General features: G+C 39.5%; 1 protein-coding gene across 3 annotated transcripts in view; it reads left to right on the forward strand.

The window, feature by feature from the left end:
* The first annotated feature begins 363 nt into the window (after positions 1-363).
* The window catches only part of LOC103697102, a 78,389-nt gene continuing 57,693 nt past the window's right edge, over positions 364-21,059 (forward strand). Inside the window, exons 1-2 of one of the 3 annotated variants that reach the window (XM_039118839.1) lie at positions 364-740; positions 4,827-5,165. In XM_039118839.1, coding sequence (XP_038974767.1) covers positions 559-740; positions 4,827-5,165 — 521 coding nt within the window. In that variant the 5' untranslated portion in view covers positions 364-558. The remainder of the gene's footprint in view (positions 741-4,826; positions 5,166-21,059) is intronic. The other 2 variants (XM_039118838.1, XM_039118837.1) reach the window with 2 other exon arrangements.

A 21,059-nucleotide genomic window follows, 5' to 3' on the forward strand; every position in this document is an offset into this window, starting at 1 on the left:
TTTAAGTTAACCACAAAAAATAGTACTATATTAAAAAATACTGGTGAAAAAATTTAGTTAACCACTGTCTTTTACAATATTAAGGATATTTGTCGGTACATTTGGACGATAAGCATACAGCTTTTAAGCGTCTCCTTGGTGCGACGTTGGCCCTAGAAAAAGTGGAAATCTCTTTTTCTTCGTTAGGCCTGATTTTTCTTCCGATTTTTTATATATTTTGTACAGCTGTATGGCAGGAAGTCCCCGCGAACTCCGGTTGGAGCAGCTGCCACCTGGGAGGACAGCATCCTTCGGAAGCCGCAGCATATTCTCATTTTGCCAAAACAGGACCACGTCTCGATTTCGTGGCCGTCAATCGGATTGCCGTGAGCGGCCGCTCATCCGCCGCTCGTTTGAAGCTTGAAGATTCACGACGGAATGCCTGGTCTGTGCTGGTTTATGCCTGCGAGATTCGAGGTGCTTGGGAATCTGTGGCTCCCGCAACCCGTGCCCACACATACATTTATGGCTCCATAAACTCTCAGCAGAACAACGCAGAGAGAGAGAGAGAGAGAGTAAATGGCTTTACGGGCTTCTCCTCCTGCTGCTAGTGTTCTGGCTAAGGCCTCATCCCGCCGATCCCTCTTACCACCCCCAATTCGCTCACCTCCCACTGTGACAAGTACCGTCTCAAGAACGGGCAAACGAGGAAGCTTCTCTGGCGTTGCTATCTCTCGTTGCTCCCTCTCCGGTAGCCTACGGTACTTTCTTCCGTTCATTCATTTCATGACTTCTGGTTGTCTTGATCTGTTTCAGCTTATTTTGCTTGGCTTTGTTGTTCTTGATTGAAAATTTACGCATAATTACTTTTATTTTCATTTTCATTGGTAAATGAATTCATGGGGTTTACTTGTTTTGTCCCATCAATTAGACATTGTTCGCTAACAATTAATGGATTGACCTTGGACATGATATCAAAATCAGAGGAATGACCTACATGTTATGATCGTAATATGATTTAGATGTAAGTTGGAATGGTCCTTGTGTAACTGTAAGGGATCAATATCAGAAATCCTTTTTTCACATGAGTCAGCACCAAATATCAACCATCCATGTGATATAGCTGCTTAGTCTATAATGATGATGGAAAATCTTGCATCTTTAGCGTCCAGCAATTTAGAACGATTTTTATATTAAGCTCTCTTGTCGATTTTATTTTGAGCAGTGCAGCTGTGCATTTGTGATATCTTCTTCAAGAACATTGGCTTTATTCATGCTGTGAATTTTTCCAATGGAACTCTCCATGCTTTATTCTCTAGTTCTATTGCTACCTCTTAATAGTCTCTTTCCTGTTCCTATAATTCCTTAGCTGTCAAGGTCCTGTGACAATATACAATCAAGCTATGCTTTTTTGAAAATCTTTGCACAGAAGAAAATGTCATAGCGTTAACTCATTGATGTTTTTGGATGAAGAAAACTAATCCTTTCAAAGTCTTACTATCATCAACCATATTTACACACACATATACATATACATATATATGGGTTACAATTGCTTGCTTAGAAAAATTCTAATTAATTAATGAATTATTTCACCAACAAATCTAATTGATGAATTAGAGTCTTATTGTTTGTGAATTTTATTTCATCCTCAAGGTTTTGCAAGACAACCCTGACTTGACTAACAACCAATGTCTCATGTGCCATTGTTAAGGATATATATGTAAAGAGACATGCACAAACTAAATAGTTAGAAATAAATTTTGTTTTTGAATCAAACCATTGAGGGCAAACTTGAAATTTCTCCAACATAAAGCTCAACTTTCTTGCCCCTTGGTGGATCGAAATATAATTGCAGCTCAATTAAACCTGACTTTCCTTACATGGTTTCAGATATCTCTTTTCTCCTCTTTTGACTCACTAGAAATCCCTATTCAACTCTTTAAAAATACCAAAAGACTATTAGGACTCCTATGTTCATGCCTAATGCCTCCCATGGCAGCAATAATAATGGGCATGCTTGCTAATAGATTTGCTAGGACTATCTTCTTTAGTTGAGAGAGATTGTTGGATTATTTCCACTTGTTTGCCCATAGAAGAAAAAGTGGGCTGTGGGAGTAGTGGAGCCGGTAACAAGCATGACTCCAGAAAGAAGCCTTGGAGGCAAAAAGAAAATAGGTATGCCAAGTCCTAGCCCTTCCTTTTTCTCTACTCTCGTATTTTTCTGATTTCTTTTCTCCTTTAACAAGTGAATTGTGATCGGAGCCATGTAAATAGCGTGTGATACGTATGTCCAAGGACTGCCGAATCGGGTCGAACCGTCCGATTTGGGTAATGCCGAACCGACCTAGTGCAAAATCGGGTTGGTTCGCCTATTACGCGGCTAGAACCCATACAGAACTGGCCGAAACCGTTTTCTTACCGACTGGTACCTGCCGCTAAGTGCCCGAACCGGCCGGAACTGGTCGGTTCGGTGCAGACTCGGTGCGAACTAGTAGGTTCGCACCGAGTCAACCCGATTTCAAACCGGGTTAAAACTGTAGACTATACCTAATGCTTTTTAAAGCATCGAGTGTCCAACAACAGTTTGAAAGCTATTTTGCTCTCTCGGCCACTTTTTCTTTTCGAATACTCCAAAAAAATACCGATTCAGGCTATTAGAAGGAAGAGCCAAGGCTAAATAAGGTGTGCTTCCTTTTATTACCTCATTCTCTCTTTTTTGGGAGGTGGGGGCTTGAAAAATCGCTAAAAAATTGCAAAATAAGTGAAGAGCATGCCAAAATTTTCGATTTGGACATTTTTTTTATACGTTGTAGATCTATGGATGATCCACATGCTGGCATAAAATTTTTAAATTTTGGATTATATATAATTTGTAAAATTAAAATATATTTTTAGATTAAAGAATATTTTTTTAAATTAATAAAAATTAAAAATACTGTAAAATTAGAAACATATTTAGGAACATTCAAGCTACTCTTCATAAAAATTTGGTATCTATTCATTTATGTTTTGATGCGATCATGTGCATAGTGGTCTAGGCCTAAATTTAAAAAAAATTGAGAAATAAGTAGCCTTTGATGTATGTCCGAGGGCTTAAAAAAATAATATATAGCATCCATTGTTGGTTCTACATGGATCTGAACTGAAATTAATTTTTTAAAATATTAATATTTAAAAGTTATTTTTAAATTAAAAAATAATTAAAAATATATAAATAGTACCAAAAATTGTAAAAAATTAATAATACATATTACATAATTCAGAAGTAATTTTTGAGATAAAAATCATAGTTTTTTAAATTTATGATATTTAAACATATTTTTAAATTTAAAAATTATTTTATATATATAAATTAGAGTATGTATTAGATAAATTTGATATATTTTTTGAGATAAAAAATTATTTTTATCGTAAATTATTTTTTATTTTTTAAATAATTGATAAATTAACGTACTTGATAAATATGCAGGAATGGAGTCATCAAAGAAAAAAAGACCCAGAGTATGACATTGGCTGGGATCATGGGCAAATGCTATCAGACCGGACCATTAGAAGTATAACTAGTGCAACACAGTGTTTAAGAGAGGAGGGATAACCAGTTTGAAGTAGCATATAGTTGGTAATTTTTTCGATGTATCTATATGCCTGAAAATGCCTATACAAGGCTCGACAACTGATGAAGAAGCAGTTTGTTGATTTTAAAGCAGTAAAGGAGAGGATTTTCAAGAAGAAGGCGGAGGTGGACCGTCGAGCGGAAGAGCCATCTTTCTATCACTCCAAAGAGTTAGAGAAAGCGTCCGCTCCAAATGACGAGGAGGCAATAATCTAAGTTGCCATGCAGACAAGGTCTGTTGAACCGTTTGGAACCGACAATTCAGCCTGTACCGTACTGGTACCGGCCAGCACCGGTATGGTACAACCATAGAATTCGGTTCCGAACCTTTTGGGGTCGGAACCGAACGACTCCTTGCCCGTACTGGTGGAAACCGGTGCGGTTCGCATCGGTACAACCTGGTGCCAGTGCGAACCGGTACAAGCCCGGTACCGGCACCGGAGAAGAAGAAGAGGAAGAAGAGGAAAAAAGAGGAAGAAAGAAGAGGAAGAAGAAGAGGAAGAAGAAAAAGAGGAGAAGAGAAAGAAGAGAAGAAGCCTACCTGTCGCACCGGGCCTTGGGCCGACCTCCTCCCTCGGGCCGACGAGGATCACCCATTTTGCTCGCGGTTCCGGCCCCTTCTTTGCTCGTGGGAGGAGGAAAAGAGAGGAGAAGAGAGGAGAGAGGGGAAGAAAGGAGAGGAAGAGAGTTCGAGAAGGAGGAAGAAAGAAGGGAAAAAAAAGAAAAGATAAAAAGAGCGCGTTTGCCCGCGCGGGCAGCGAGCCCACGCGGCCCCGCGTGGGCATTTAATGCCACAGAGTAGCATTTAATGCCACTATGTGGCTAAAACGCGAATGCGCGCGTCGCGTATTTTCTTTTTTTTTTTGCGGTTGGCCGGTTCGGTACCAATTCCAGCCGGTACCGGTCTCCACCGGTGCGTCGGTTCTGTTAGCTCCGCATGCCTTGATCCTGGCCTAATTATTTATTTGCGGTTTCCTATATTGCTTGACTTGTGTCTGAACGTGACTTGGTAGTGAGGATTTCTTGCATTTTATCAGATAGTCTAAATGGTAAATTAATTTCAAAAGTTGCTGCATGCTAGATGTCTGGGTTTGTCTAGTCAAAACTTCCTTGCAATGTCTGAACCATTTTCTTTCAGTAATCTAATGTTTGGGATGGTTCCATGCTAGTATTGTGAATATATCAAATTAGCTGTTGTATTGATATCTGACATTTCTTTTTGCATATCCAGCATGGAGAGCTTTTGGCATTTTTATGCTGGGAGTGCCAAGGCTTCAACATCTGGAGTAAATCCTTCAAGTGAAGGGGATGATATAAGTCAGATGCTTGAAGGTTTAGAAGTAAATAACAACAATTTAAGGACATCATTCCTGGCAAAATTAGCAGTTACTCTTGGTATAGCAGCAACAGTTACTTTGGTATCTGTTTGCAAGTGGCCACCATCAGGATCATCCTTCCAGTTACCACATTTTGTTAATAGTTCATCCCAGTCAGTTCCGGTGCCAACGCCAAATGGTTTCACCTTGACAATTTTTGGATGTAGGATTATTTTACCAGAACATACTCCAGGGTATGGACATATCTTGTTCCTTCTGTTCTCATAATTTCCTGTTTTATGCTCTGTATTTTAGTGTAGGAGATGCTACTGTTATAATAATTTGTGGCTTAGACATAAAATACAGTTATTTTTTGGGTGAATATATTATTCTTGTTGCTGTTGATGATAGTATATTGTAATTGCGCCGTTAGCATTATCCTTTGGTTAATATGCACTATATTATCCCTCCATATCCAATGTCTATGAGACTTTCTTCTTCACGGGAAGTGTTGAATGTATAGAATAACACACTTAGTAATGACCTGATATATGAAATCATGGTAGGCAATCTGATATATGATGTCTATAGCACATGCCATACATAGATGAACTAGTTTTATAAGGTTAATCATGCCTATGTTTGCTTGCATGAAGTATTAAGTATTGCACACATTTGTATAAACTAATGCATTGTTACTCCAAAGTACACAAGGATATGTTGATGAAAGCATTTATTGATATGATTTCTTAATGATTCATGGACTTAAAGTGAACATTTCATTGCAAGTTTTAATTCATATTTCTTAAAAAAATATAGCATGTTAAATATATCAAACAAACATGTTATTGAACATTACCATCGCACATGTAACTGTTTTGCATGGCAGATTCAGAACCATTTGAATTGATCTCGACAGAATTTGTTTCAATCAAGGTGTGTGGGCTAGTAACAGGACCGTGCTGGTTGCTCGGCACTATGCTACGGTAGGTACCGTGTTGTTCTATTTCGAGCATGTACTGACACAGCTAGAGATGGTGGAGGAGGGGGGGAAGGAAAGAGAAAAGAATAGAGAGGGAGGGAGGGAGAGGGAGAGGGAGGAAGTGAGGGAGAGAGAGGCGAGAGAGGGAGGGAGAGGCTTTTTGAGCCCTCTCTCCTTCGGCTGCATGGAAACAAGGATGAAGCCCTTATTTTGTTGAAAAGAGAGAGAGAGAGGGAGGCAGGGAGAGTGAGAGGAGGGGAGGGAGGGAGAGCAAGAGGAAGGGAGGGGAGAGAGAGAGGCTGAGAGGGAGAGAGGGCCTTTGAGACCCCTCTCCTCCAACCGCATGATAACAAACACGGAGCCCCTGTTTTTGACGTAATAGAGATCCAACTTATTTTTTTCTTGAAATTTTGTTTAAGTGAAGTCGGCACGAGGGCTTGAAATCCCTCCCTCTCCCCCCTCGCCTAGCCCCTCTCTCTCCCCCTCCCTCTCCCTCTCCCTCTCCCTCTCTTTCTTTTTCTCTCTCTCGTTCTTTCTCTCCCCTGCTTTACTGGATTTTTCGAACCAAGAGGTGGAACTGTGTCGGTCCGACCCCAGAATGGCTCAGTACGCCCTGAACTGGGTGGTCGGGGCGGTACAAGATTTTTAGTTTCAATCATGGTATGCTGACAAAATCATTAAACCTGGCGGCTGCTCGCTCTTTGATCAGTGATTCACCGGCCACTAGATCGCGAAGGGACAGAGCTAATGGATGCCTATTCTGTTCTCCTGCGGAAGCTCCTGCTCAAGAGTTCAAACGGACAGAAACATTTCTCTAAGCTTATCCTGTAGCTTATACTCGCTGATCCATGAAACTGGGATTTTGGAATGAACTATGGTTATTACTACGAAGATGGACTCAAATTACTTTTTCTTTATTGCTTTTTTTGATGATAGAAAAAATTTTCCTGCAGGCGTATCGTAACGTACTGGTTTCGTACCAGTATCTGGTACGGGTGGCGTACCGATACTTGATATGCTAAAAAAATTCCGTACCGTACCATACCAACACTATGCTAGTGTGGCACCAGTATGCGGTTCAGTACCGAGACGGTGAACCTTAGTTTCAATGCTCTCTCAATTAATATACTAGTCTTTTCATATTAAGGATATCATGAAGTCCCAGATCATGTAAAACTTAGCATGCTGAAATATGGAGTTCAATGGTACGAGCACATTCTTTCATGTCCATGACTAAAATCTTGCATCAGCCAAGTTTATTCAGCGCCATGCTTGCCAAACTATCAAGAATTTTCCACAGGTTTTTCTGCTAATGATTTTTAATTATGTCAATAGTTCCTTGTACTAGGAGTCAACATTTGTTTGGGCATACCTTCCACACATGGGAAAACAATACCTAGAAAGTTACAATTTATATTCTCCATATCACTTCAATTCGGATGTATCAAGTTTCAAAATAAAAATTGCAATGTTCAATAGATATATGATCTATCCAATATGCTGGATGTGATGCCCTAATGAAGCATTGATTTTTTGTTCATGATACTTGAGGGCTGAGACATCAATTAAAAGACATTTTTTTCTGTGCATACTGGATGTAATATGCATTTGCGTAAGATGTGTAACATGGTGCTAATATATAGCAGCCATAAGAAAATTTTAGTTGTTTCTTTAGACAATTAGTGACATTTTGAGGCATGTTTGAGTCATTTCCCTGCAATTTGTATATGGTGACTACAAGATGGTAGCAACATTTCCAGATACTGGACTAATGAGTGTTTGTCCTGACACATTTTCCGTGATGCAAAAGTAACATTAAGATTGAACCATCCTTAAACAAACTATATGTTCAGATTCTCTAAAGGATAAACTAAAAGCATATTACCAAGTACAGATGTTATTTTGATAAAATAAAGTTACAATAGTTTAATCCTAGCCTATTATACATAATCCTATAACTTCAAAAGATACAGTACTACATGATACTAAACTACTATATCCATGAAACAGAAACAACAATCATAAAACCAATAAAGAACCTAGTACACTTCGTTCAGAATGGGTTCACCAAAGTTATCACCAATCACTGTAAGATGGGTTTAAATTTGCATTGAGAATAAATGACCTGTATAATAGAAAATATAAATATCTACCATGAAGAATTATCACAATAAAGTTCAAGCAGAGGTTTAAACAATTAATTTTATAATGAATTAAGAAAATCAGAATTGCTAGTAGGAATTGAGATATTGTTTGATGATCAGGACACATAATTCTAGGAAAAGAGCTTATATAATTGACATAGAATAACACTTCAAATATATCCTAATGGCTACATATATTCTTATTGTTAATGCAGACTAGGCCACACACACACATACGATAACTTGAATAAGCCCGTAGATATCCTCAATGTCCACATGGCTAAAAGCCTCCACATATCGTCATTGATAGATGATAGTTCAAATGAGGTTGGTATATAGCACCGAGTAGGAGGTTGGCACATATTATCATCAATAATTTGTACAGGCCAACATATACTTGGTTAGATGTCTAAATGCCTTGTAATTGATGATTTGAATGAGGTGAAAATGTACCAGCTAACCATAGGTCTAGATATAGTTTCCAAGTATGTCATAATTTTTACAAATACAGAATCTCATATGTCATTATGAAACATTCATTAGATATGTCCAATGAAAACAAAAACTCTATTGCAAAATGATTTATAATGAATTTCAAGTTGGAACATGTAAATACAAGTTCATGAATATTAATTAGATAACTTATGATATCAAAATTTCGACGTAGAAAATGAGGCATCGTTTCAAGCTAATAGAAGTCAAAGTTATCAAAGAAGAATAGGGAGGGGTTATACTTTATTTGGCTTGAATTTGGACTCAAAAGTAACCAAACTTTCTTTTCCCCATATTTTTCCTTGACAAAACTGACCCTGCCATGGTATCCCGTGGCCGCCTCACTTTTTGTTCATTGGATGATCTGAATTGAGTCAAGCTGTATAGAGCATAGTATTCCGTACCACCCCGAACTGAAATGCCAAGAAACCGAGTCGGTTTGGCCATAAAATTGAGCACCCGAACTAGTGCATGGCGCTCCAAACCAAGTGGCTCGGAGCTGAACCGGCATGAACTACCCTGTTTGCACTGATTTAATGTTGAATTGGATCCCTCCCTGTTGACCCAAAAGACTTCATTTTGATGATACAAATAATTTGAGTAAAAAGTTCATTAATGATTAATCGCATGTTTAGAGTGTGCAAAAATGCTCACAAGAAACCAAGATTATATCAATTTAAAATACTTAAGGTGGAAGAATGTAACTCAAATTTATGAAGACCGATATAAGAGTGGACCCTAAGAACACTAGGAGCCGATCCATGAATGTCCACAATTTAAACCAAAAGACCTAATTTTGGGCAGTTTCAGGAGTCAATTCTAGAAGAACAAGAGTTTACCCCAACATATTAACAAAGACTGGCATGCTTTCACGAGTCGACCTCTGGTTAGCCAAGTCGACCCCTGAAGACCATGGGCCGACCCCTGTATAACAAGAGTCAACCCCAGAATGGTCATAGGCAAAAGATCAAAAGCTGATTAATTCAGCTCTTTCGTGAGTCGTCCTTGGAGGATAACGAGTTGGCCCCAATCATGGACAAGTCAACCTCAAAGACTAGATTAGTTGACCTCACAATAACCACAGGCAAAAGGCAACGCATTAAAAATAAGCGCTTTCTCGAGTTGACCCCTGAAAAAGAGGAGTTGAGCCCTAAAGAAGTCAAGTTGACCCCTGAAGAAGTTGAGTAGACTCGTCTGCGTCTAACAACTATAATAGCTACCTTTTTTGTAAAATCAAAATGATTCTTTTCTCTTCTAATGGCTAGTTCAACCTCTCCAATGGCTAAAACTGGGCTCCCAACTGTTTTTCAAGATATAAATGCATTGGAACACCCAAGGAAAAAACGAAGAAAAATAAGAAAAGGAAAACATGGATCAAGCACCCAAGTGATGTTAAGATCTCAAGGACAAGATCCATGCAATGGAACTGTATAATGGAGACAAGGGCTTGGCTCATTTATCAAATTTTGTAGTATGATGATTTATCACCTTACAAGCTGCTAGGAGCGTTAACGAAACATATTGGAGCATCAAAGTTGTTTGGCAATCCAAAATTGATCAATATATCAAGTTTATTTTTTATTATTTAATGAAAGTCATGGATATTAGTTTACTTGACCTTTAAGTAACTTAGCCATTAAGTTACTAGGTCCCCAAGTTACTTTTTTTTTAATTTTTTAGTAGGCTTTAAATATAGTCTATGAAGTATGAATAGCTAAGGAAGATAGACTTGAATTGTGTATTGTATGTTAGTTTATTGTTAAGAACGAAAATTTGTTTCTCCTCTTTCATCCCTCTCAAAGTCACAAAACTAGTATAAGGCAATCATTTCAAAAGTGACTGGTTCAATGTGATACAATTCTTATAGTACAATATGTACCCGGTACCAAGATAGGCTCCCAATACTTTTTCTTGCTCTAGTTATTGGTTGGTACAATGGTTCGCCATATCGACCCGAACCGGGCGGTGCGAGGCATATTTATACTAAATCGGTTCAGTACTAGTACCTGGTAGACTCTATACTGTACTATACTGATACAGTGCTAATGTGGCACCGATACGGGGTCTGGTACGAAGATGGCGAACCTTGGTTGGTATTGAATAGAGTTGGGCAGTTCTGCTCAGTTCAAACCGGTTTAGCCCAAGTCCCGAACTGAACCGGCAAATCGACCTAGTTCCCCACTTGTTCGGTTTGGTAGGCCCCAAACCAAGCAGTTCGGTGGGCCCCAAACCAAGCAGTTCCGTCTTGTATTGAATAGAGTTGCTTTCTCTCCTATCTCTCTGTCTTGTTTTCCTCTCATTCTCTCCTCTCTCTTTAATGTCTTCTTTTCTCTACTCTTCTATACTCGTCTATATTTCCATGACTTTCCTTCTCTATGAGGTCCATTGACATATAAGCAGGCCATTCCCCTCAAGTTGTCCTACATGAAAAATCCTCCTTCCAAAAGTAGGATCTTAATATCTTAGCAATCATTCTGATTACCCAATTTGGAACCTAGGAAAATGGTGCAAAATATAGAGGTAGGTTGGATAAAACCAAATCGACCAAAATTCTGTCTCCACCAATTGATGAGCTAGAAGATCACCCTAAAACAAGGATCGCAAAACCGGTATCGGTCGACCATTGGATCGGTTTGAACTGCTACCGAATTGGTCCTACTGGTTCGGCCTGGTTCATACATTCAAAAGCTCAAAAAAATTTGGCCTAGCCGGTACGGGTCGGTACCTTTTTTTAACGCCGAACGAGGCCGATCAAAGACTGGACCGATTCGGTACTGGCTGAATCGGCCGGTTCAGCATTTCTTGCCCTAAAATCCTCTGCGCCATTTTCTTCTAATTTTAAAAATAAGATATGTATTTTATTTGGACATAGTAAGCAATATGAATCATCCTTTCTTTGCATAATGCAAGCTTAATTATTAATCAGTCACCACTTGCGCGCGCGAGGCCATGCGCGCGCGGAAATTTTAAAAAAAAAACAAAAGAAAATGCGCGCGCGTTTTCCAATTAAAAAAAAGATGCGTCCGCATCAAATGCCACAGAGTGGCATTTAATGCCACTCTGTGGCATTTAATGCCACTCTGTGCCCCGCGTGGGGAACCGCGCTCGGGCGCGATTCCCTACGGGGAATCGTGCGTGGGCACGGTTCCTACGCGGGGAATCGTGCGCAGGCGCGCGTTCTCCGCTCGCGCGTCCGCGCGTTCTCCGCTCGCGCGTCCGCGCGCGTTCTCCGCTCGCGCGTCCGCGCGTTCTCCGCTCGCGCGTCCGCGCGCGTTCTCCTGTTGCGGACCCCCCTCATGCACCACCGTCGGATGCCACAACCATGGAGGAGCCCGTGCCCGGATGATGCCAAAGGAGGGTCGTGCAACGGTCCAACTCAAGATCCGGGCCAACTACCTCGCCTGGAGGGGTGGCCGAGCCTTGGCCAAGCCTCTTCGTACTTGGCCAAGCCTCTTCGTACTTGGCCAAGCCTCTTCGTACTTGGCCAAGCCTTGGCCAAGCCTCAACACACTTGGCCAAGCCTTGACCAAGCCAAGGCTCCCAATGCACGGCCAAGCATGTCCAAGGTCAGCCAAGAGTCGGCCAAGCATGCCCAAGGCACAGCACACCCATGCGCGACACAAGCCGCGCCCGTGCACGCCCGCCGCACGCGCCCGTGAGCCCCCAGGCCGCGGCCCTGCGCGCCTGTCGGGCGCGCGTGGGCGCTGTCGGGCTGTCAGGGCCCGACCCGACAGCGCGCGCCCCGCGCCCGCCTGCGCGCACCCCCGCGCGCCCGACAGGGGCCTTCGCGCGCCGTCTGCGCGCCCACGCGCGCCCGCCCGACAGCGGCCTGCGCGCGCCGCCTGCGCCCGCCGCCCGCGCCCTGCCGCGCCTCGGCGCCCGTGCCGCGCCCTGCCAGCGCCCCAGCGCCCCCTGCCGCGCGCCCAGACGCCCTGCCGCGCGCCCAGACGGCCTGCCGCGCCCCAGGCGCCCTGCCAGCGCCCTGGCACGCCCCCTGCCGCGCCCAGCGCCCTGCCACAGCGCCCCAGCACCCCTGCCGGCCCAGCCCCACGCCCAGGCGCCCTGCCAGCCTGTGCCCAGCCTCTGGCCGCCCTGCTGCCGTGGCCAGCGCCCTGTCCAGCCTGCTGCCGACCTGCCAGCTGCCCCAGCCGCCTGCCAAGGCCTTGCCACTGCCAAGGCCTTGCCCAGCCTGCTGCCCAGCCCTGCAGCAGTGCCCTGCCAGCCCAGCCATGCCTCCTGCCAGCCATGCCAGCCCTGCCAGCCATGCTGCCAGCCCATGCCACAGCCATGCCACAGCCATGCCAAAGACCTTGCTGCAGCAACCATGACAAGTGTGCAGCCTTGTGCCACAAGCAACCATGGCCTTGGCCATGCCTAGGCCCTATGAAGCCATGCCTTAGCCATCCCTTTGGGCATCCATATGAAGACTTGTAAGGCTATAAATAAGCCATGGAGGGACATCTTTTGGGAGCTTAGAATCTTAGATCTTTTGTCATCTTGGGAGTTCACTTGTATTCGGCCTAAGGGCTTGGGAGGGCTTTGCCCTATTGTATTCGGTCCTTGAGCTTGCTCTTGGACTTGGGCTAGGGGAGACCAATCATAGTTTCCTCTAGATATTTTGCTTGTAGCTTCATTTGGGAATAGAATCAATCAATCAAGCTTTCCTCTACATATCTTCTATTGAGTGATTGTCTTCTTCTCAAGCCAAGGGTCGGGCCAAGCTGCAACCAGTAGACCCGCCCCTTGTCTTGATTCCCACGGCCATCCAAAGGAGCGTGTCCACCATTCCCAACAAGCTAAGGGCCGGGCCAAGCTGCAGCCAGTAGGCCCGCCCCTTGACTTGCATCCGTGACCGTCCTAAGGATTGCATAGCACCCGGCGTTACCCGTTCGGCCCGCGTTCCTACGATTCTAAGGCATCCGCAAGGTGCCAAGGTGCAAGGCTTGGTGTGGCGGCTCGGGGCCGAGAGACGCCCTCCAACAATGGTGCTTTCATTGAGAGAATTCATTAGGAAGATCTCTTCCTAAGAGGTAACGCCTACAACCCTAAGAAAATTTCAAATTTTATTTTGGGTTAATATGGTAAACATAAAGGAGAGTGAGGCTTGTTTGATGAGGGCAAATGAGACCCTAGCCAAAATTGGAATGAATCTAAGGGCTAGGGAAGAAAGAGAGAGGAAAGATGAGTATATGAGGGTGAGAGAATGTTGCCCAGTAGATACAACCCAAGAGGGGGGGTGAATTGGGTCTTTTAAAACTTTTATGCTACTTCTAAAACTTTTTGATTAACTATGCTAAGTTGTATAGATGCACAGTGAAAGTTAAACTTAGCAAGGGTTTGATGTATAGATTGCGACTTGATTAAATATGCTTGCAACTAAAGGATGTGCGGATAAGAATTAAGCAAGCAATTTATCTAAGTAAGTAAGTGTGTTAGTTAGACAATAACTAGAGGCATTACAAACACAAAGGACATATAGTGGTTCGGTGCACCCCAGCACCTACATCCACTCCCCAAGACCTCTTGGGAATTTCACTATAATCCTACCGATTACAGCCGGTTGTTTTACAAGCTCACAACCCAACTTGTTGTTTTACGAGCGCACAACGAACTCGGTCGGTTTTCCCAGGCTCACCGACTAGAACCTCCCCGATTGTTTTCTCGGGATCACAATCAAACCCTTACACGTTGGTTTTACCCTCGGCTCACCAACAAACCTAAACCCCGTTGGTTTTCCCTTTGGCTCACCAACAAACCTTAACACCGTTGGTTTTTCTTTGGCTCACCAACAAACCTTAACCCCTTGATTCAATCCCTTGATTGAATCAAGTTACAAGATATTAAAACAAAGTATAAAACAAAACAAAGCTTCTTAAACAAGCAAATATGACAATATAAACAAATAGAGTAAAGAGAAGCCCTCAAACGAGTTTTGAATATGGAGGAGCTCGGCTTCTTCTTTACTTGATCCTCCTCTGATTTGGCATGAAGTAGAGGATCCCCGAGGCAGCACACGGATGGAGAGGAAGCTTTCGGATTCACTTGGATGCTCTTCTTCTCTCTATTTCGTTTTGGATGGCCCTTTTGTGCTTATGGGAGATTTCCTTTGTAATCTCTTTGAGATCTCTTTCCTAGATGATCTCTCCCACTTCCATAAGTTCTCTCCTAGCTCTCTTCTTGTTTTTATAGCTTTTGATAACGTGGAAACAAGAATATAGCCGTTAGAGACAAAAATAGAGCCGTTGGAACCAGTCTGCACCTCCTGACAATATGACCGTTGGGATCGGAGTCGACTCGCGCGATCAGGAGTCGGCTCGCCTGTTGCAGGAGTCGGCTCGTGTTTTACCGGAGACGACTCGGCCACTGTTCCAAATTTGAATTAATGTGCTTGCCTCGACTGGGAGTCGACTCGTCTTAACCTGGAGTCGACTCGCCAACTTCTGGAGCTGACTTGGCAATTTCGGAGTCGGCTCATCCACTGAAGTCCGTGGATCCAATTTTGAATTTTGTCCTCTCGAGTCGACTCGACTGTCCTGGGAGTCGACTCGAATCTCAGAGCCCGAACTCCCGATCCTCTGTCTTTTGGCTCGTCCAGTCTTGGAGTCGACTCGAACTTCCTTAGAGTCGACTCGGCTCTCAGTTTGCGAAACACAGCCTTCTGCCATCTTGGTGTAGCGCTGCCTTGGAGTCGACTCGAGCTGTCTGGGAGTCGACTCGAATCTCAGAGGCAGTAACTTGGTTTTTCTGTCTGTTGATGGTCGCGGAGTCTCGGAGTCGACTCGTGCAATGCGGGAGTCGACTCGAATCTCAGAGTCCCAAAAATGCTCTCTGACTTTTTCTTTGTGTTCCGCTGAGAGTCGACTCTTGCTTTCTTTGGAGTCGACCTACCAACCATCGGAGTCGACTCGCGTTCCACTGGAGTCGACTCGAATCTCAGACCCGAAAACTGCTCTCTGACTTTTCTGTCTGTGACTCCTAGGAGTCGACTCATACTTCCCCGGAGTCGACTCGGTAAACATTGGAGTCGACTCGAATTCCTCAGGAGTCGACTCGAAGACTATTCTTTCGAATTTTTCCTTTGATTTTACTCCTCCAATTTGAACCTTTTGAACTTTAAACTTGGGCCAATGAATTGTAGCTTTCTTCTAACTTTTCTTGAGAGCTTTTGGAGGCCTTCTTGTGTTCTTCCAACTTGCTATGTTCCTTGCAAAATAAATATCTTTCTCCTTGCAACATAAACATTAGTATCCATACTTCAAGGTTTTGTGATCATCAAAATCAATCTATGAATCAATCTTTGGGTCATCAATCTCCCCCTTTTTGATGATGACAAAACTTGGAGTATATGCAATATAAAAGATATTGTTTTCTAGAAGTAATACATAGCTAAGTTGCATGAAGTAGAAAACATATATATTTAAAAAAACATACTTCATGATAATGCTTTAGATTTAATCAGCTTAACACAATCAACATATTTCAATTTAAGCTGATTTGTATTCAATTCAAAGCATAAAGGCATTATGAGCATATACTTAGATATTTCTCCCCCTTTTTGACAACATCAAAAGATAGTGAAACATTAAGCACAAAGATCAGAATGCTCATATATTTCTTTTCCTTATTGTACTCTGATTTGCAAGTCAAATTATTGCAAGGATATGAATCATATAACTCAAGGCAATAATATTAGAATCAGATTAATGAGCATAGATCAGAGCCAATTAAGATAATTTCAGAGCAGAACACATCGAATGTGATACCACAGATAGTTTTCTAAGCAAGTGTAGGTGGAATCTTTCTTAAGTTAATTCAAGAAGTACCACACGAATGGAAATCTAACCTCTCTTCAATAATAAGTATGAAAGCTTGTTCATTTAGGACCTTTTGCCCAATCTATTAAGTATTTTATCAACCATGAGAGCAAATTAATTAATTCTCTTAATGACTTCAAAGTTCTTTTATGATAATAGGAGCATTGGGGCACAAATATCAAAATATACATTCATGCAATTTTTGATACATCTTAGAGCTCTTTTAAAGACTTTCTTTTATTTCTTTAGAAAATAAGCACAATTTGATACATAAAATAATGAATTTGCACAAAATTGAAGTTCCAAAAAACAAGCCAATTAGAGCTCATTAGTGAAGTTTTAAAAAAAATAGATTTTCTAAGAGATACTCAAGAAAATTTAACACATTATTCTCCTCCTTTTTCATTAAATTAGAGGCTCTTAAGATTTGCAATTTGGTTCAAGAGTGATGCATGAGATATACTAACCAAATAACACGCCTCAAGGTGTATCATAAAGATTTTCAGATTTAAATTTCAGATGATACATATTGGAGAGTATTAGAATCACTTTTCATTTAGTATTCTTTCTCTCTCCTTTAGTTATAGATTTATGCGATTAAGTTCCATAAGACCTCTCCTTCTGAAATTTTCTTTCTCCCCCTCAATTGATCATTCCATTTAAGAGTTTAGAATCCTAAGATAATGTTCAATAAAATTGTCAATCTCAAAAATTTATTTTCTATAAGTTTCAGCTTATTTTCATAAGACTCAAGGTTTGAGATAAGACAACCTTTATAGAACTCATCTCAAGGTAATTTAAAGCATGTCTTGCAATATAAGGAAGTTCATAAAAATCAATCCATAAGATTTAAGGTATACATCAAATTGAAGTAACTTTAGGATAAGATACTGAATATCTAAAGCTCCCCCTCAAAAGATGCGTACTTCTTTAATCATTCTTTTCTTTTGTTGAATTTCAGATTTTAATGACAAACGTGAATAGAACTGAAATTCTATGATATCGAGAATGGAGAGTGATCAAGAATTATTCAAAATTTATAGCAATCACCCTTTTTAATCTATCAAGAACAAGTTATACTTCCTCTTAATCTTTGAGAAAATGTACTGAAATATTAATCAGAAAATGATTCATTTGACGCTCAGTTTCTTTCAACAGCATTTACATTTTCTTTCTTTTAGAGTCATTTGAGTGAGGTGAAATATTTCTAGCTTTTAGATCATTCACTCTATTGATGGAAGTCTTTAATAATATAGGAGAGAAAAATATATAGATGATCATTGAGGTATATATATTTATAGAACTCAATTTCTTAATCATAGTTTTTCAGCAATGTATACATGAAGCACAATAAATATTTTTTTTAATATCAAAATAGAATCAAAAAAAAAAAATTGCTTGTAATCAAGATCATTGAAAGACACATCATTTAGACCAATATTAGTACATTTTAACGATAAGAAAAGATATGTTTCGGATGCGTACCGGAGCAACCAACCAAGGCATCAAAATTAATTCTGTTTTTCTTAAATTAAGATTTTATTTAGAAATCATATTGAATTTAAGCTTTTATACAAAATCAGATTCTGAATTTCATAAAGATTTTCAATAGAGGCTTTCAAAGTCATAATTTGAGATATGGATCTTCCACATTGTAGCTCATCTTAAATCATTATGATTGAAGACACATATTTCACACATATAAGAGGATATTCAGAATATTTGTATTTATGTTTAGCACATTATATACCAAAGTTAAGAAAGTTGAAGGATAGAACAAACTCAGTTCATTTTGCCTAAATAGAAATATCCTTCTCTTCTCCTTTTTACAAATTTATTCACCTTTCAGATTTTAACGATGATTGTGAATGACAAATCTGAAATTTCTTTTTAATAAAAAAATTTTATATAGTATTCCAAATATTCAATCAAATTATCCAAGCATGAAGCATTGTAAAACATTGAGAACCCATAATTTAAAACATCATGCCACATGCAAAATATATTATGTGTTAAGTCATGCATTAAAATATTAAGAACAAGCATGTCAAGGATCAAAATCAATTCTTTTCAAATAAACTCCCCTTATTTAAACATTATCTTGCACTGATTTCATCCTTAAAGTGTGTTTTCAAGTGATTAAAAATTTGACTTGATTATTCTTATATATTTTCATTTACTTTGTCTTTCATTTTTATTTTCTTATGCTCTATACTCTATTTGCTCCCTATCCGGTGGAGTTGGGAAGGGGCACGAGGTACTACCACTAGCCTCCCTCTTGTGCCGTCCCTAATATGCCCTACACCGAATAGTTGGGTCAAATAGTGCCGGGTACTACCACTAGCCTCCCCATTGGCACCATCCCTATGATGAGCAATATAGAAAGGTTAAAATGTTCACTTCTAACTTTCCCTGTTTGAGTGTAATTAGTTACAGATTTTATCTCTTCCAAACGTCTCACAAATGTTCCGAGTATACTATGTTTGTTTTGCTTTTCCTTAAGATTGGAGTATTTGCCTTTACTCAGATTTTTCATCTCTTGAACAATGTCCATTTTCTTTTCTTTATCTCTCTCCCTTTTTGTCATTCTCAAGTAATTTACATGAAAGAGTAGAATAAAGAGATAATCTTATGTATCATATAGATGTATATTATGCTAACAACATTTTCATTGTGCTCAAGGATTCATAACTTCTCACAAGTTATTTTACATCAAAATTTTAAGCATATACTTGTGTATTTCATGGTTATGACATAGGCAAAGATATATTTTAGTTTGGGCAAACCATGAAATAATTTCTAAAAGTATAAGTCAGTCAATACACATATAGACATGATATCAAAAATTAATAATTAAAGACCTTAATCATGCCATAATAAGATTTAAGTTATTGACTTTGCTCAATTAATTTGTGAGAAAGGTGTCTAAAATTACCTATTCATTATATGTTCTTCAAGCCAAACTAGATTTCTTATGTGTGAACTTTTGGCTGAAGAAGATCCTCTCTCTTGTTTGCATGTGAATGTTTAGTGTATCTTACATGAAGATATCCTTCAAGTTGAAATTTCTCATTTTTCTTTCTTGAAGGAAGGTCATTAGTTTCTTTAAGATACAAAGCATTCATCCAACATATATATATTTTTTTTAACTAGATGACTCAATATAAGATATGACAATAGTTGCATGTTGAGTCACTTTACTCAAGAGATTCCCTAAATATAAGCAAGCACATATCACTTGAACTAAAGAGATAGTTTCATTAAATCAGATGGTTCAAGGACAAGCATGTGAGGCAATAGGTAGATTTATCAAGGTCAAATCAATTTCTTATTTTCAAAATCAATTTAGTTTAGATTTTATTCAATAAGGCACGCTAGCTAAGTTTTAATCAACTTATCTTAAACAGTTGTTTCTATCACAATTCAGATTATGATTTATTTGTTTATCAATAAAATATGATTCATTAAAGTTAGATTGATGTCTTGCACAAGGTCACATAATGAGCATACAACCTGGTCTACTAGCTGTATGATAAAATAATTATTCTATCATGCTTCAATACAGCTTTAAACAATAGATCTATTTTGCTCATTCTTTTCAAATTCTACAAGATGGGGTCATAGACATACCTTCTTCATGCCAATCTTCTATGAGAGTTTTCTTGTGGACTAACATTGGTCAATGAAGATCCCCTTTCCTGTTTGTCTTAATTTGGAGTTTGAGAGAAGATGTTAATTCATTCATCATACATATTTCAAACTCACCTTGCAATATAACTCTTCATTAGTAGAACCAGAAATGATGTCATTAATGTACACTTTGAGCAAGTGAGGTGTCACACATTTTTTGATGCAAAGAATTATCACTATTACCTTCTATCAAAAAGGTTATTTAAGCTTTTATATCATGCTCTTGATGCTTGTATCAAATCATATATTGCTTTATCATATTTGTAATGAGTGTTTTCAAATATGGTGGTTATTTAACATATATCTTTTTTAATAAAGTAAGCACATAGGAGTCCATTCTACACACTCATTTGATGGACTATAAAGCTCATAAAGCAAGCAAATGATGATGGTGATCTTTACTTCTAATCATGCAAAAATTTCATCAAGATCTATTTCATCTTTTCTTGATTTAGTCTTTTAGTAGTCATCACTTTTTCTTCATTAAGAGCATATCTGAAAAATCCAAGTTGGCTCTAATTATTAACAAGTTTTTCAGATTGTTATATGTAAAAGATTAACCATATACATACATAATTTAATTTTAGTATCTTGATAATAAATCATTAGTCTCATAAAGAATAAAATACCTTGATATTTTTGTAACTAAAAACTTTTCATTGAATACTCTATATGCATTGCTTGATGAATGATATCCAAGGATAGACATATCTCTATCAGATTTGGCATTATTTTCATAAGAGCATATCAAGCATAACATGTACGACTGAAAAATATGAAAGATATGCAATGGTTCATTTTTCATTTTTTCAGAAGATCAAAATTTTCATCAGAAATAGATCTAATAGAAATCATATGTATGACAAGCAGTGATGATAGTCTTTTAAAAATTATTTAAGTAGATGACTATCATACATAATTGTCTTTTTCATTTCTTCAAGAATTCTATTAACCCCTTTTTACTTATGATGTCCATGGAGCTGAAATAATTGAATTTAATACTATTTTCTGTATAACCTTAATCTG

The sequence above is a fragment of the Phoenix dactylifera genome, unplaced genomic scaffold, assembly GCF_009389715.1.
Source record: "Phoenix dactylifera cultivar Barhee BC4 unplaced genomic scaffold, palm_55x_up_171113_PBpolish2nd_filt_p 000428F, whole genome shotgun sequence".
Lineage (NCBI taxonomy): Eukaryota > Viridiplantae > Streptophyta > Magnoliopsida > Arecales > Arecaceae > Phoenix > Phoenix dactylifera.